The sequence below is a fragment of the Tricharina praecox genome (assembly GCF_024521635.1).
Source record: "Tricharina praecox strain CBS 144465 chromosome Unknown BZA05scaffold_10, whole genome shotgun sequence".
NCBI classification, from domain to species: domain Eukaryota; kingdom Fungi; phylum Ascomycota; class Pezizomycetes; order Pezizales; family Pyronemataceae; genus Tricharina; species Tricharina praecox.
The window spans coordinates 973,270-988,414 of record NW_026250412.1 but is presented as its reverse complement, the minus strand read 5'-3'; the positions used below and the strand labels follow the sequence as shown (position 1 = coordinate 988,414).

General features: G+C 54.9%; 6 protein-coding genes and 1 non-coding gene across 7 annotated transcripts; 4 read left to right on the top strand and 3 right to left on the bottom strand.

The window, feature by feature from the left end:
- The first annotated feature begins 113 nt into the window (after window positions 1-113).
- On the top strand, window positions 114-2,139 carry BZA05DRAFT_396539 (cellobiose dehydrogenase). Its single transcript, XM_051483539.1, has 5 exons — window positions 114-1,123; window positions 1,170-1,291; window positions 1,346-1,431; window positions 1,479-1,859; window positions 1,944-2,139. Exons 1-5 carry the CDS (start codon window positions 201-203, stop codon window positions 2,058-2,060), a joined length of 1,629 nt encoding a protein of 542 aa, XP_051340166.1. The 5' UTR covers window positions 114-200; the 3' UTR covers window positions 2,061-2,139.
- Window positions 2,140-2,888: 749 nt separating this feature from the next.
- On the bottom strand, window positions 2,889-4,601 carry BZA05DRAFT_352734 (CwfJ C-terminus 1-domain-containing protein-like protein). The gene is made up of 2 exons (XM_051481326.1): window positions 4,513-4,601; window positions 2,889-4,459 (listed from the first exon to the last, which is right to left on the bottom strand). The coding sequence occupies exons 1-2, from the start codon at window positions 4,524-4,526 to the stop codon at window positions 2,896-2,898; spliced, it is 1,578 nt and encodes a 525-aa protein (XP_051340165.1). The 5' UTR covers window positions 4,527-4,601; the 3' UTR covers window positions 2,889-2,895.
- A 99-nt stretch (window positions 4,602-4,700) lies between these two features.
- BZA05DRAFT_396535 (uncharacterized protein) lies at window positions 4,701-6,835 on the bottom strand. Its single transcript, XM_051483538.1, has 3 exons — window positions 6,576-6,835; window positions 5,245-6,521; window positions 4,701-5,196 (listed from the first exon to the last, which is right to left on the bottom strand). The coding sequence occupies exons 1-3, from the start codon at window positions 6,653-6,655 to the stop codon at window positions 4,865-4,867; spliced, it is 1,689 nt and encodes a 562-aa protein (XP_051340164.1). The 5' UTR covers window positions 6,656-6,835; the 3' UTR covers window positions 4,701-4,864.
- Window positions 6,836-7,098: 263 nt separating this feature from the next.
- On the top strand, window positions 7,099-8,850 carry BZA05DRAFT_418336 (Ppx/GppA phosphatase family-domain-containing protein; the record flags this gene model as incomplete). Its single annotated transcript, XM_051485509.1, has 2 exons — window positions 7,099-7,196; window positions 7,257-8,850. The coding sequence occupies 2 exons, from the start codon at window positions 7,099-7,101 to the stop codon at window positions 8,848-8,850; spliced, it is 1,692 nt and encodes a 563-aa protein (XP_051340163.1).
- Window positions 8,851-9,171: 321 nt separating this feature from the next.
- BZA05DRAFT_t160 lies at window positions 9,172-9,245 on the top strand. Its single transcript has one exon. It is a non-coding gene; the product is annotated as a tRNA-Asn (tRNA).
- A 944-nt stretch (window positions 9,246-10,189) lies between these two features.
- Window positions 10,190-11,048, bottom strand: BZA05DRAFT_451850 (uncharacterized protein; the record flags this gene model as incomplete). The annotated part of the gene is made up of 1 exon (XM_051487450.1): window positions 10,190-11,048. A coding segment is annotated over exon 1 (611 nt), but the record flags the coding sequence as incomplete, so codon positions are not given.
- Window positions 11,049-11,888: 840 nt separating this feature from the next.
- On the top strand, window positions 11,889-13,254 carry BZA05DRAFT_33173 (PUA-like domain-containing protein). The gene is made up of 3 exons (XM_051480606.1): window positions 11,889-11,939; window positions 12,021-12,139; window positions 12,202-13,254. The coding sequence occupies exon 3, from the start codon at window positions 12,265-12,267 to the stop codon at window positions 13,171-13,173; it is 909 nt and encodes a 302-aa protein (XP_051340161.1). The 5' UTR covers window positions 11,889-11,939; window positions 12,021-12,139; window positions 12,202-12,264; the 3' UTR covers window positions 13,174-13,254.
- Window positions 13,255-15,145: the final 1,891 nt, after the last annotated feature.

Genomic DNA, 15,145 nt, shown 5'->3' with positions numbered 1-15,145 from the left:
AATGCTCGATGAACGGATTAGTGGGCCGAAATGGTGGCGACACCTGCACGCCTGGATAATGAGCGTGCGGGCCGGGGTCAGGCACTCCAGCTCCATAGATAACCTTGTGCAACCTTAAATTTGACGTCAGCTCAACCAGTCCAGCAGCTGAGGCCATCCATTGACCGACCTCCACAGCGTGCGACAAAGACCATAACACAATGCGGCTATTAACCACAGCAATACTCCCACTCCTCTCGCTCGCCTACGCATCCACGCAACAGCCCCTTAACGACGGCACCGCCAGTACGCAGTACTCGTATATCCTCGTCGGCTCTGGCGCCGCCGGCTCGGTCCTCGCCGACCTCCTCTCCTCTCCAGGGGAGCCCACACTCCTTCTCGAAGCCGGTCCACGCAGTACCTACGCCTCAGGCGGCCGTGAAACCCCGGCCTGGCTACATAACCACCCGCTAACGCGCTTCGACGTCCCCGCGTTCTTTGGCACGTTCAGCCACCAGTGTCCGGACATCCCTGTTCCTGCGGCGTGCGTCCTCGGCGGTGGGACGGCAATAAACAGTGGGATATGGTTTTTGCCTGCCGAGAGGGATTGGGATGGGTTCGGTGGGCAGTGGAAGGAGAGGGTGGCGGTGGCGGTGGCAAGGGTCAAGCACAGGATCCCCGGACGGAGCGAGAAGTCGTGGTTTCAGGAGGCGTGGTCCGTGTTGGGAATGATGGCGCGGGGCGCGGGGTGCACGCGCGCGGAGGAGGGGGAAACGGCGGGTGATAGGAGGTATGCTAGAGTGCCGTTTATGAGTATTAGCGGAGAACGTGGCGGGCCGCTGCAGGCGTATTATCTCCGCGCTGCGCAGAGGGGGAATTTTAGGATTGTGTTTGGGGCGAGGGTGGAGCGGGTGCTACGCGATGGCGGTACGGCTACGGGTGTGGAGTATATACAGGACGGAGAGCGACGCATCGCAATGCTGAAGGAGGGCGGAAAGGTGGTTCTTTCCGCTGGCGCATTTGGATCGCCGAAGATACTGTGGCAGAGCGGTATTGGGACGAGGGATCAGCTCGAGATCGTTCGAGCTGCCAAAGGCAGCGAGGGGATAGTAGACGAGAAGGATTGGATCGATCTGCCGGTTGGGTGCGTGCATCTGTGCCAATCATGGACGAATGCTGATTCGCGGAAGCTACAACTTGATGGATCACCCCGCCACTTACGCGGTGTTTAAATATCCCGGTGTCGGCGAGGCTTACAACTACTCAGACGCATACGATAACCCAAATCCCCAGGATGCTCAGAAATATCTCGGTACTGTGTACCCCCCTTCCCCACTCACTCTCATCGACTGACGAACCTACACAGACCACAGAACCGGTCCCCTTGCCTCCTCCAACGCGCGTATAACCTTATGGCAGAATATCCCCGGCAGAGACGGGGCGAGCCGCACTGTTTGTCCTCCCCTCTAACTCTCTCCCACCCTACTAACCCACCACAGCTACAATGGACCGGCCGTACCAGCGCCTTCCACAACTTCACTGGCCCGGATCTCCTACTAATGACGAACTACCTATCATCCGGCCAAACATCACGCGGGCGTATAAGTCTCACCCCGGAGCTCAACCTCATCATCTACGAGTCTCCGTACCTTGTGACGGAAGAGGATACCGCGGCGGTGATACGGAGCTTCCACGACGTCCTAGCCGGCGTCAAAGCCGTGCCGGGGCTGGAACTGTTGCTTCCCGATCTTGAGAGCACTACTATCGAGGAGTACGTGCGCGGCAGTACCGAGGGCAGAGGAAGCAACCACTGGCTGGGCACTGCGGCGGTGGGGAAAGTCGTTGATGTCAACGCGAAGGTGATAGGGATGCGGAACTTGGTGAGTCCCCCTCCTTCCTTTCTTCCTTTCTTCGTGCTGCTGCGGGCGAAAGGGGATTATGGCTGACGAGGGATGGCGGGAAAGTACGTTGTTGATGCGAGTATATTCCCGGGAATGGTGGCGTCGAATCCGGTCGGTGCGATTGTGGTTATGGCGGAGGTGGCGGCTGAGGGGATTGTTGCGGATGAGGGCGACCTGTGACGGTGAATAGAGAGAATGTCGTGTGCTCCACTAGTAACTACACTGCCGCCGCTCTTCCAAAGATACATCAGGAGTGGATACCTATTACTCCTGCAGCACGGCGCGAGTGATAACGCGTGAACACGTCCCCATCGATTGTCGAGGACAGCAGCAAAGCAAAGCAAAAAAAAACCTCATCCCCTCGCACAGCGGCCAGGAAGACGATGTTTTTTATAGAGGAAAACCCGAAGGTAGAAAAACCTTTGTCAGTTCGCTCTGCTCTTGCCACGCTGTTGTGCCCGCTCTTGACTCTTGACTCGTGAAGGACTAAATATGAATGGAGGAAGGAGGAAGGAGGAAGGAGGAGGGAAGCGGAGAGGGAGCCTGGGGAAGAGGAGGGGTATTTGTGGTCGGCGTGGGGCTTGGAATTTGAGTTCAACGTACTAACTACCAAGTAGGTGCGCTAGCACTTGGAAATTGGTGGAGTCAAGAAATGAAAGCATAAAGTGTGTGCCTCACCATCTGGAAGCTTCCATCTCCGGATCCGCCCACAGACCGAGTTTCATTCTCATCATTCTCATTCCATCATTGGATTGCATAAGATCCCCGTCTGGATCACGGCAAAACGCATACCTACCTATACTGTCCTGGTATCGCCCCAGAATGTAGCTTAAGTATGCATACCTAGATCAGCAGGATCCAGCAGCTCACTTCCCCAAGTAACTCTGCACTCCGGCAGTAAATGTACATTTTTCCTCGTCGTCAACTCTTTCAACTTCTAAATCTTTTAACTTCTACATGCCGAAGTCTAAAGACGAGAACATCCCCCCCCCCCCCCCCCCCCCACCCCACCCCTCTACTCCTCTAAACTGAAATCGTACTCCTTGAACGCCTCCTTGAACGCCTTCGCATCGGCGATCTCCTCGGGTAGGGACATGACACATTCCTTCCAGTTGATGCGCTTCTGTTCGGTGCCGATCACCTCGGCGAGCACCTGCCGTCCAAACTGGAGGTTGAAGTACTCTCCCTGCGCCAAGTGCATGGTCCTTCCTTTTTCCTGGCCGCCGATCCAATACGTGAATGCGTTGCCCCTATCCGCCGCGTCTTCCTCACCATCGTCGTCGTGGGTGGTGGTGGTGGTGGTGTGCTCATCCTCAAAGGAGTGCGCGATATCTTTTGCCGCGTCGTCGAAGGCGGCGTCGATGCGCTCCACGAGCTCCTTCTTGACCGGGATTACCTGCCAGTGCGCGTGGATGCCGTTGACCCTGCGCACCTCGAAGGCGACGGCTGTGGCGCCGTGCGCGGCAAAGAATTTCTCCAGCGTGGACAGATACCGCTTCATCTCGGCCACTGTTGCTTTCCTCGATTCTGGATCTTCAATCGTCTGCAGCATCGGCGTGTGCGAAAACGGGATGATTAGGATGTGCGCTGAGAACGGCATCGAGTCGGTATTGGTGGCGGAGGATGTGAGCGGGCCCTTGGCCGTGGTGAGATACGCTTCATTGCCAATTGAGACGATGAGGTGCTTTTCGAGCGCGGGGTTGGACAGACAGAAGAAGCAGTTTTCCGGGCCGGGGGGAGGTGGGCGCTCGGGATGCCGGCGTTTGTGGGTTCTCTTCTGTTGGCCGGAAGAGGTATGATCGCCCCAGAAAAAGGTTCCTTCCTCAGCTGACCGCTTCGCACCCCGTTTCGCTTCCCGCTCCTCTCGCAAATAGGGCGACGGTGTGGAATAGCCCGGGCTGGCCGGTGGCGCAGAGGGATCGAGGGAAAACGCGACCATGGCCTTCGCTTTCTGGGCGTTGCCCCAGTCCCCCAGCGAATAGAACAGTGTGAACCGTGTCTCATTCTCGCCCTTCCGCAATTCGTTCCGGTACGGCGTGCGCGCCAGGTGCTCTGTTCCGCCAGCAACGAAGTGGTAGCGGGGCCTGACCGCCACAACGAGTTCCGTGACCGCTGGCGACCCACTGCGTTGCCCGTCGTGTATCCCAACGGGCCAATCTGTGGAAATCAAGATGTCCGCTGGATCGTGTTTCTTCAGTGCCGAGAACTCGAAGGGCGCGTGCGTGGCCAAGAATGAGGACTTGTCACCGTCCTTGGAGAATACGCCACCCGCAGCAACGATGCGGATACCTTCGGATGTGACTATGCTGCCCTTCTTGCCCAGGAAGAAAAGGTTTTCGACAACTTCGCCAGCGTTGGATTCGATTCTCGAGACGACGGCGGGAGAGAGTGGCGTGGCACCGATGGTAAAGTAGGTTGGTAGTGGGAGTTTCAAGTCGCCGCTGAGGAGGGATTCGGCTTCGGTACTTGAAGAGATGTCTCCGAGGATGATTGCGAAGGCGAAGTTATTTTTGCTGTGCAGCGCCGTGAGCTTGGTAAGGGCTTCGGGGAGGTGGCCGGCGGTGGAGCCGATGACTATACTGGAGAGAAGAGTCAGCGTATGGTGGCAGGAATACCGGGCGTAGGGACATACATCTTAGATGCCATCTTGTGGTCGGTGGTTTTGGATTGGCGCGGGTTGAAGATATGGCGTGGGAGACGCGACGAAATGGAACGTGTTCCTGAGAGCCGCACTTTGAGGTAACTAGCGCGCGCCGTAAGCGAGCCAGTCAATGCACCTGGCGCGTTCCGTCGAGGGGACAGTCTTATCAAGTTATCAGGCTCAAATTCCAAGGCGAACCTTACGGTACCAGAATACATAGTCTTTTTTTTCTTCCAAAATCACATTCACCGCATAAGATGTAGTGCAGACACTTGAAATCCGGGCGATCAATCATGCATTTGCTCTCCTATGCAGCCAATGATTCCAGGTATCTACCTACCTATTATTCCTCTTCAGCCAACGCATACTGTCTCCTCATCTCCTCCGTCATCTCCAGAAACCCCTCCTTGGTCCCAATGATCCTCTCATAGACTTGCTTGCACTCCTCAACAACACCAGCATCAAATGCCAAATCTCCACTCATCGGGCTTAGCTCCACCAAACCATCCTCTTTACTATCCGCGGCAATGGGGGTAGCAAATTCTTGCGTGAATCTACACACGAAGGAAATATCGGCTCCTTCCTCACCACAAGCTGATAGTACCCGGCGCACAGCGAGCTCGGAGAAGACGTACCCCACAGGTTGCGGAGAAAGAGTGGAGGTGTAGAGGACCGCTGGTAAGGTTAGCTCAGTAGAAGGAGAGGCGAGAGGGGGGCAAGTACCTTCTCCGGGCCCGCACTCGCCGGTGGCGGAGGCATGTGCGATAATGTAGACGGGGTTCTTGTTGCATACTTGGTCTTCGGTCTTCAGGGAGCCGGAGGGGAAGGTCAACACCGCGGCATTAGGCGGGATACGGTCGTCGGCAAATTTCTTAGTGAAGAGGGCGTGTAACGGGGCAGATATAACAAAGATCCCTTTTGCCAGCGAGGTGATAGAGGAGGGGGCAGCAGTGGCGGTGGTGGCGGTGGTGAGAACCCACAGTGCTGTCACCACCTCACCATTGGATAGCGATATACAATGTTTTCCGTCATCGCCCGGGGTGATGGATGTCATCCCACGAGAAAGGACGTTGATTCCACCTGCTACAGCCGCCCCCCGGGACCAAACTTGGCATAGCTCCGAGCTGCCTCCGTAGGCGATTGTTAGTGCGGCCGCGGAGCGGATATCGGGTATACGACCGATGCTGGATACATGACGAATGAGTGCGTCCAGCGCTGTACGTAGCGGTGTTGCCTCAGGAGGCGTTGGGAGGAGTGTAAGGGAATGGATCGAGGCAATAGTGAACGGGGGAAGTGGGTACACCGTAGTCAGAAACTCAGATAGCGGAGTATCGGCGTGCTCGGCCAACAGCTGATGATGTTTCGTATCCTCTGGGTCCGAGCACTTCGAGATAAACCGCAACAGCCCGCCCAAGTACCCGCGATCTCGATCCTGCAAGTCGGGGCTCCACGCTACATCTTCGAACGTGCATGGAACCTCGCGGAGGACCCCGCCGAGCTTGCGCAGTGTCGGGGCGTCGCCGGTTTGCTGGAGTTCGGGCGGGAGGTCGGAGGTGAGATCACGGCTCTCCCGTTTCCGCCCTTTGTTCCAGCCTGCCTTCTTGCGTACCGTGTCTCCGACTTTCACAGCCTTGACTCCCGCATCCACCAGTGCGCCACCGATCCCGCCGCCACCGGAAGAGCGCTGTGCCACGTCCTCGTCTGTCAGGAAAATCCACCAACTCCCCACCGCCTGCCAAGTAAACGACGTAGTCATCTCAACATTTCGCAGCAGCTCCAGCAGATTACTGCTCCAATAGACCAAGTGCGGCGCAAGAGTGAGCGTGTAGCTCCGAGGACGGGCGATGGTAGCTCTTCGTTCGCAGGAGGCATGAGAGAAGGGTGCGGACACGGACGCAGCCCAACCCTCAAGCTCGTCGAGTGAAAATGCCGCTTGCGTATCACCGTAGTAGTCTTTATCGTCGACCTGGAGGACGCGTTTTCCAGCACGGCTGAGGGCGCTACGAGGATGTTAGTGCGGGGTGTGGGACGGTAGAGTGAACGGACGGACTGACGCGGCGAGAAGAGATGGCTTTACGCCTGTACCGGAGACGATGACGTCCCACTCTAGAGAGGGGAGGGCGAAGTCATCCATCGCGAGCGTGTGATGCTACTTGGGTGGGAGGACAAACGATAGGTATCTCGAGTGGTGGGGAGCTCAGTTCTGCATGTGACATGTGGCGTACGCCAAGGATACTGGTTGCGGAAGTTGCCGGCGGGGTGACTTGTGGTCGCTACAGTGACGTTTGCGATGTGATCTGAAGAGTCCGGCAGCTAACCGACTTATTTGACTCCATATTCATAAAGTTTCCGGCAGTAAATGTTATCTGCCTGTGTACCTGTAATACCAATGACGATAACGGAGCCCAGATGCGGCCACGTACATTCTTCCCGCGGAGTAGGCTACTGGAAAATATATTGAGACCCCACCCCTACTCACAGCTCAGCCCAAGCATCTCTCGTATCTCACCCTCACGACCACCGAACCGCACGAACCTCCAGAACATCCTGACGAGATACGGTAGACGCCTAAGAGAGATGAGCTTCTCCTCGCTCAACCTAGACGGTGCCAACGGCTCTGTCCCACGGTATCCAAACCCCAACCCAGACCTGCATGGGCTCGTCGATATCGGCAGGTACTGTAACCATTCCCACCGCTGTTTTGCTCACCAAAGGTTGACAAATAATCCTAAAAGCAATGGCATCCGCTTCTCGATCTCCAATCTCGCGTCTCCGACTACGCGCGTTATGCCCACGGTCTTCCAGGACCGCGCCCCGATCTCGCTCTACGATGCTCAATACGTCGGCACCAGCAAAGCACCGATAGCGGAGCCCATCATCAGGTCTGTCGTCAAGACGCTGGTGCGCTTCCAACACATCTGCACGACCTTTGGCGTGCTGATGTCCCACATCCGTGTCGTCGCTACGGAGGCTACGCGGGAGGCTCAGAACTCGTTCGAGTTCCGTGAGGCGATCGAGGAGGCTACGGGCTGGAAAGTGGAGTTGCTCTCGAAAGCGGATGAGGGAAAAATTGGTGCGTGGGGTGTGGCCAGCAGCTTGAACGAGATTAGCGGGCTTGTGATGGATCTGGGTGGTGGGAGCACACAGCTGTCTTGGTTGGTTTCGAGGGAGGGGGAAACACAAATTGCGCCTGAGCCGGTTTCTCTGCCATACGGTGCCGCGGCACTGACCAAGCGGATGGAAACGGCGATCAATGAGGCCGCTGTCGAGCGGATCCGGTACGAGATGAAGACGCGGCTTGTCGACGCCTTCAATTCCTTGCAACTGCCGGAAGAGTTGCTGGCCAAGAAGGAAGATGGTTTCAATCTATATCTCTCCGGTGGTGGTTTCCGCGGTTTTGGATATCTTCTACTGGAAGAGCACGAGATCCAGCCCTACCCGCTCCCAATCATTAACGGCTTCTCGGCGCCAGGAAGTTCCTTCCTCAAAATGGCCGACTTCCATCTCACCGCAAAACAAACCCACACTCTAAACGACACCTTCCGCATTTCTGAGCGCCGAGCACGCCAGATCCCCGCCGTCGCCTTCCTTGTCAACACGCTGATGGAGATCCTCCCCAAGATCAACTCAGTGATCTTCTGTCAAGGCGGCGTCCGCGAAGGCGCGCTCTTCTCCACACTGCCTAAGAGTATCCGCAAGTTGGACCCGCTCGAGGTAGCAACCCAGCCATTCGCCGCGCCCGCCGCCCGCGAATTCATCAAACTCATGGAACACGCGCTTCCCAAATCCGCACCCCGCGAAATCCGCCGGATTGTGCGGCCCCTCGCAAATATAATGCTACACCATTCCAACATCCCGAAAGAATCCCGTGCCAGCTGCGGTCTCCACTCCACCACGACCGGAGTCCTCGCCTCAGTCCACGGACTTACGCACCGCGCCCGCGCCCTCCTCGCACTCGCACTGTGCCAGCGCTGGGGCGGCGAGGTCTCGGATACCACGCTCAAACAGCGCTTGTCCCTGCTGGTCGGCAGTGAGATGGAGTTCTGGTGTCGCTACCTCGGCGCCGTCGCTGGCGTCATCGGCTCGGTTTACCCCGCTGGCGTGATGGTCGATAGTGAGGAGCGCGTGCGCTTCTTTGGCGAGGACAGGAATACGGGGGAGAAGCAGACTGTTTTGCTCCGCGTACGGTTCTGCGAGGGTGATCCGCTCACGGATGGAGTCATGGTGGGGAAGGAGGTCGAGGCTGTCGAAAAGGTTGGGAAGAAGAAGAGGTGCGGCACGTTTAGGCGGAAGGTCGAGGTTGTTGTTGCGAGGGATTTGGATGCCTGAAAGTTAGTGAGGAGGAGATACACTTCTGGTGGTGAGGGACAGAAGACGGGCGAGTTGAGTAGCTGTGTTGGGTGTGTTGCCTTCCTATGAAGGCTGCATTTTGTTCGTGTTGTTAACGCTTATACCATTTGTTTGCTTGCTATTAATGATGAATGAATGAACTGAACGAGAATGATCTGAGGTAATTAACGGATAAGTAGGAGTGCCAACGACGGCGATATTGCGCGGTAGAGTCTGGTAGATACAGCCTCTGTTAAGTAACCACTTGACTATTATTTGTTTATTTCATATTTCATACTGTTATTCAAATTACATCAAACATCCTCCGTGGCGCAATTGGCTAGCGCGTTCGACTGTTAATCGAGAGGTTGGTGGTTCAAGCCCACCCGGAGGAGTTACTTTTTGGTGTTTTATTTTTCCGGGCAATTTCCGATCAGTCCGGTCTGCGTGTTTCTGGTAGGAGATTACAGTTTATTTGGGCCACTTCTGTAAATGTATGAGGTGGTGGAGGTCTCCCAAGATGTCATTCGAGCAACGAGTGATTCCTATGAACACATCCAGCAGCGTTCTCGGCGATGCTATACAGTTGGAAGAAAGAACACGGATACTCGATTTCTGAAACGATAGTGCAGGCGGCTAAGAAAAGTCATCAGTGATGAGGCGAAAGGAAAGATTCAATAATGCTCGAAATCAAGTCGCATCTCTATTCCCCTTGCACCCGACCGTCCATGCTACCTACCCCCTCAGCGAAGAGATTCTATCAAATGGGTTGTATATACTCACACCCCCACTTCCTCATTTGTCCTTCTTCCAAAACTTCCCCCTTATCCACGTCCCCAGCGATTCATTCTTTAGCTTACAATAACCACACTTCCGGTGCGCGCACGATTGGCACACATTGCTCCCCACGGCGCCCTTATTTTTGCACTGACAACATTTCCAGCGGAATCCGGTGCTCGGACTGGCAGGGATGCTGTGTGGTGAGGGCGTCGAGGTGCGCTTCGGCGGGGTGGATGGCGCGATTGGGAAGCGGGTGAAAGAGGGGTGCATGGTGGGAGTGGTGAGAGTGGTTGGCGTCGAGGTGTGCCTGGGCGGGGTGGAGGGCATGACTGGGAAGCGGGTGGAAGAGGGGCGGGTGACAAGAGTGGTTATAGGTGGGCTGGGCTCATGTTTCGAGGAAGGGGAGGGGTGCTGTATGGTTGTCCTTACCGGAGTTACTACTGGATCTGCGGGACGCTTTACGGGGGAGATGGCCACTGGCACTGTTGTTGTCGGTGGCCTCGGGGGCTCAATGGTAGCTGCTATAGTTGCGCTACCTAAGCTCTTGGAGTCTGGAACCATGCCCACCGCTAGACGAGAGCTCGAGGCTGCAGATATGGCCATATCTCGAAGATTTTCCTTAATTTCTGTAAGTCTATCCTCCGGCTTCCGCTGGAGGGCGGATGACTCCCGATTCTCCTGCCTCTGGTTATTCGACTCTGTTTTCGGAACGGCAGAGACAGACGGCCTCTTGGTGTTCCTTGCGATTCCGCAAGAGATTGAGGTCGCAGTTACAGTAGTTCCCACAGGTGCTGCAGTTGGCGAAACAGACACCGGCAGCTTCGAGGGCCTTGCCACAGCCTTTCCAGCTCCACTAGCTGTATGCAGGCTCTTTGTCGGCGCACCTACGCCCACTTTCGGAACCTCTGTACGAACCGGTGTCTTCAACTTCACCGGCAGCTTTGACGCCGGCAGTGCAGAAGCTGTACTATTTTTCGAGCTCCCCGCCGGCGAAGGCGAAGAACTTGTAGCAGCCCTTGGAATCCTCGAGGTTGAAGGCGATGCACTGGAATGATGCCGGGCTGTCCGGTCTTCGGTTGTTGCGACTGTAGGTTTCGGTCCTTGGGGTTTTGGTGTCGCTGGCGGGTCGCCTGTGGGTGTTCCAGTCGGTGGAAGGGGATTCGGTGGCATGATTTCAAAGAACTCGGAAGTCGGCGAATTAGGTTAGTATGATACCGTTATGCGGACCGCTGAGGAGGGTTGCAATTTATGGTAGGTTCTCAGGTCCTTCTTGAACTGCCTAGAGGTTCAGCACGAACGGACATTGAAGCTATCAACTCACGTGGCCGAAATGTGCCGAGAGGGGGGGCAGAGCTCGGAGATCTATGAAAGCGGCAAGGCTTCATTGTTTTGCTACTTAAGTAAGCGAAATAAGGAGGTTCTGCTGGTGAAGTGTGTTCTTGGGCAGCGGGATCTCTAGGGAGGACAGCAACGGCAGGAATAAAAGAATTTTACAACCTGTTGCAGACAGCCAAGGCACACTACGTAAGACCGAGTTGAAGTGCAGCAGCTTGGAGAGCAGGTGCAGAGCAGGTGCACAGCTGAAAACCGAAACAAACACGCTGATTTTGCTAATAAAGTCGCCAAGCCAGGGAAACAACGGTTTGTTTTGACACTGTCGACCACTGTAAACATGCTGGAACGGTTTCTTTTGATACCATCGACCAGTCTAAACTTGCTGGAACTGACGTCTTGGAAGAATTTTTCGACCCTTGGCTGCGGACCTTGGGCGGACTTGCTGTTAAGATGTTGGGACCGGCTGTCGATCCTGGGGCTGCAGGGGGGACTTGTTTTGTTTTGCCCGTTGATTCTGGTTTGTTTTGATGGCTTTTGTTGTTGTCGGTGGTGGTGCGACGATGCAGTGTCGGCGAAAGTTGGCCGACCTGTGTTATTTAAACCTAGGGAGGCCCACTTTTCTGAAAGGTTATATCGTTCATCATCTAATTTCTTTTCTTGTTGCTTTCTTCAAGTGTGCCTCTCTCTAATAGGTATCAAGTCTCCGGGCTCGCTTCAACTTTCTCATACAATTTCTCTATACTCGAATTCCAAGATCGCGGCGGTCACCTCTACCTCTACCCACTTCTACCTCTCCTTACTTTCCTGCCTCTACCTACTTCGTCTCTCCTCCCGCCAACCTTATGTGGACTCCGGTCGCCACCATTCGAAGTACGCACTTAACCGGGAGAACAACCTCCCAAAACATCTTTTCCCGGGAGAACAACCTCCCAAAACATATTTTCCGGGGCTTAGGTTTTGATCAGCTTCACTAAGTATGTACGCTCTGCTTCTTCCTTGATCCCTAATTCTGCCATACAAGATCTTCGAAGGTCATCCACTGACACCTACGGTAGGCTGTTCTAAACCCGGCACACAAGAAACCTTTCAAGGAGCCGGCAATCCTGCAGAACTTCCTTCAGAATATTCTGCGGGCAGGTCCCTAGAAGAAAAGAATTCATTCTATGGACTTCAGGTATATCAACCCATCTTTCGTTCCCACTTTCTCTTCCTTTCTTTCTAATCACAATCATTCAGACAATCAAATCTTCCGGTTGCAGGGATTATGGGCAGCTAGATTCCCGGAAGGACTTGCAGGAGATGGCAAGGGAGTTGTGTACCAAGTGGGAGGAGGGGGATTTGGCACAGAGGTTACTCACTGCCGGCCCCGCACCGACCCGGGAGCCAGAGGATGAGGAAGAGGCCGATGATGAAGAGGTGATGGCACACCCTGATCACGAGGATGGGGAGGATGAGAACGTCCCTCCACTCGATGATCAGACGGTGATGCCGGTTTACGAGCAGATGGTGGCAGGAGTAATCCACCACATCTCTCCAGCCGGCAAGAGGTATCCCAAGTTGGCGAGCTCAGGACGTCCAGCGAACCGGTTCGGCCACGACGGCATCACTATACTCAAATTTCTACAGACCAATAGGTCATGTCCAGCGAACGGGTTTGGCTACGACGGTATCGAGCTCGGAACTTGGTGGCCGCCGCGGATTTCCGCGCGCCGCGATGGAGCCCATTGTGCGCCTGTTGCAGGCATTTATGGACAGTTAGATGTCGGGGCATTCTCGATTATCTCGTCGGGTGGCAGTGGGTATGAGGCCACCGATGAGGATAACGGGGATGTCCTGTTCTACTCTGGAACCAATGGGTGGAAGGCCAACGGGGATACGGGGCCTGTGCTAACGACGCACACGAAGGTGCTCATGCGCAGCTACGAGAGCCAACGGCCCGTACGGGTCGCCAGGGCTAAGGGAGCGAGCAAATGGGCGCCGAGTGTTGGCTATCGTTACGACGGTTTGTATACCGTTGTGGAGCACGAGGTTGCCACGAGGAAGGTGAAGGGAACGAACGCGGAGGAGGGCTACTACCGCTTCAAGATGGTCCGCTGTGATGGCCAGGAGCCGGAGATTGACGATGAGCGCGACGCCCTACTATACTCAAAATTCTACAGACCAATAGGTCATGGATACATCTTAAGCATCAACAATCGACCACGATAGAGTCCACTTCAACTTGGAGGAATTCAAGGGGATATCAGTTGAGGAGGACGAGGATGGAGAGGATGAGGCTGAGGAGGATGAGGAGGATGAGGTGGATGAAGAGCAGCGAAGACACCGCCCCGGGCACTAGCAAGAAGAACGCTGCCACTGCGCACACCTACACTACACGGCAGATGATTTTCCCCTACGAACCAAAGATACTACCAATTCAACCCTGACATTCCAACACTCCTTACGACTTGCGATAAAGATCATTCGGTCAGTCGATGCTATCACCAAGCGATGAGTGGGCGGGGGAGGGGCTGAAGAGGAGGGGCTGAAGAGGAGGGGCTTGGGGGAAGCGGGTGGAAGTGAAGTGGGCGGAGACGGAGAGAAGATGAATAGTAAGAGCAGGAGAATAGTTGCAAAGCCAGATGGCAGCAGTATCGTAGTAATGCTCATTTATGTAATACGAGGGACATTTGGTGATGAATTGTAACGTAACTTCCAAGTTTTATGTAATCCGACTGATGATCCCAACTCCGACGTGAGAACTCGCCATTCATCCCCATGACAACCGGCACCTCCGCTCTCCACCATCAACCGCCATAGTCCTTTCAATGATCTCCCATCTCCGCAATTTTTAATGGATCACACTACTGTTTTCCGTAGAAAGACGACCTTTATGGCCGCCCATTCAAGCCAATTTTTTTCTTATAAAACCCCTCCCCCTTCAGGTCTCGTCTCTCTTCTTCTCATCATTAAATCACACAATCATTCAATCATCCTATCATCCTATCAACACTCCAACCGGAGAACGAGGACATCAACTTCACCAAATCCTATTCGGCGACGAAACCAAAACTCGAAAAACAAGCATGTGACATCCAATCCGACCGAACCAACCAACCAAAAAAAACTGAGGGGAGAGGTGTAAGCGCAGGAGGATGCGGGGCTTCAAGAGGAGAAGTGGAAGGTCGATCACATGGCCGCCGAGAATCCAGGCACCTTTGGCGCTTCCGCTTCCGAAACTCGACGCCCAACAACCAAAAAACACCATGGCAAACTACAACTGCGGCAACCACCCCCGGTTGAAGGAGGGGACGAAGGAGCCGACCTGTCGTCGCCGCCGCCGGCGGCGGAGCCCAGGCCACGAGGCCAATCTCAATCTCTTCAACCCAGCACCTCGGTATACAAGGCGACCGAAATGAAAATAGATTGTTGGAACATCTCAGGCTTCACAGCTCAGACCGCCGGGTTCCCTCTACATCACACTTTTACCTACCGATCGAGTCTAATAGGACGCATATACACCACGACTAAGATGGGAAGCCGACGAATAAATCATTGACTGCGCAAGCTACTAACGGGGGGATTGCTTATGCATCGCCCAGCAGAGTGAAGAGTTGGATCGGTTATTCAGCGGAGAAGAAAGAAGTGAGAAAAGATGAGGAGGGGAGAAGGGAGTGGAGGTGGCGGTGGTGGAGGAGGTGAGGGGGGAGCTCCGAAAGCAGTAGGAGGAGAGGGAGGAGCTACAGAAGCAGGAGGAGGAGGAGGAGGAGAACGAAGAACGAAGAAGCCAAACACGGACGAAAAAGACAAAACCGAAACCGAAACCGATCAAGGTGAAGAAGACGGAAAGCCACCAAACAAACATCATCAGAACTCCGACCACCAGGTCCCCCCTACATCATACTCATACCCACTGAGTCCAATAGAACGCACCTCCACCACGGCTGCGATCGAGCTGAGTCCTACGAAGGAGCCAGCAACCAACCATCCAAACCTACAACCATCTCTCCAACCCAAACCAACCCAATGCCAACGAGCGCACCATCAAAACTAAAAACAAAACCGAAAACAGCATCTTCAAATATCGCAAAGACCACTCAGTCACGGCCGCACTCTCACCATGTTGAACGGGCATATAATCCATATAACCACCAGCTCCTGCGCCTACATCCACTTGACCTGATCGCCGAGCTGGACGAAG

What these genes read in the sequence shown, in the direction of transcription:
- BZA05DRAFT_33173 (XM_051480606.1), top strand. Translation starts at nt 12,265, where the DNA reads ATGGCAAGGGAGTTGTGTACCAAGTGGGAGGAGGGGGATTTGGCACAG.
- BZA05DRAFT_396539 (XM_051483539.1), top strand. Translation starts at nt 201, where the DNA reads ATGCGGCTATTAACCACAGCAATACTCCCACTCCTCTCGCTCGCCTAC. An exon ending in TGGATCGATCTGCCGGTTGG is followed by an intron (nt 1,124 to 1,169) that starts GTGCGTGCATCT and finishes GATTCGCGGAAG; the next exon opens with CTACAACTTGATGGATCACC. An exon ending in TGATAGGGATGCGGAACTTG is followed by an intron (nt 1,860 to 1,943) that starts GTGAGTCCCCCT and finishes ATGGCGGGAAAG; the next exon opens with TACGTTGTTGATGCGAGTAT.
- BZA05DRAFT_396535 (XM_051483538.1), bottom strand. Translation starts at nt 6,655, where the DNA reads ATGGATGACTTCGCCCTCCCCTCTCTAGAGTGGGACGTCATCGTCTCC. An exon ending in AAGCCATCTCTTCTCGCCGC is followed by an intron (nt 6,522 to 6,575) that starts GTCAGTCCGTCC and finishes ACATCCTCGTAG; the next exon opens with CGCCCTCAGCCGTGCTGGAA. An exon ending in CGAGTGCGGGCCCGGAGAAG is followed by an intron (nt 5,197 to 5,244) that starts GTACTTGCCCCC and finishes TAACCTTACCAG; the next exon opens with CGGTCCTCTACACCTCCACT.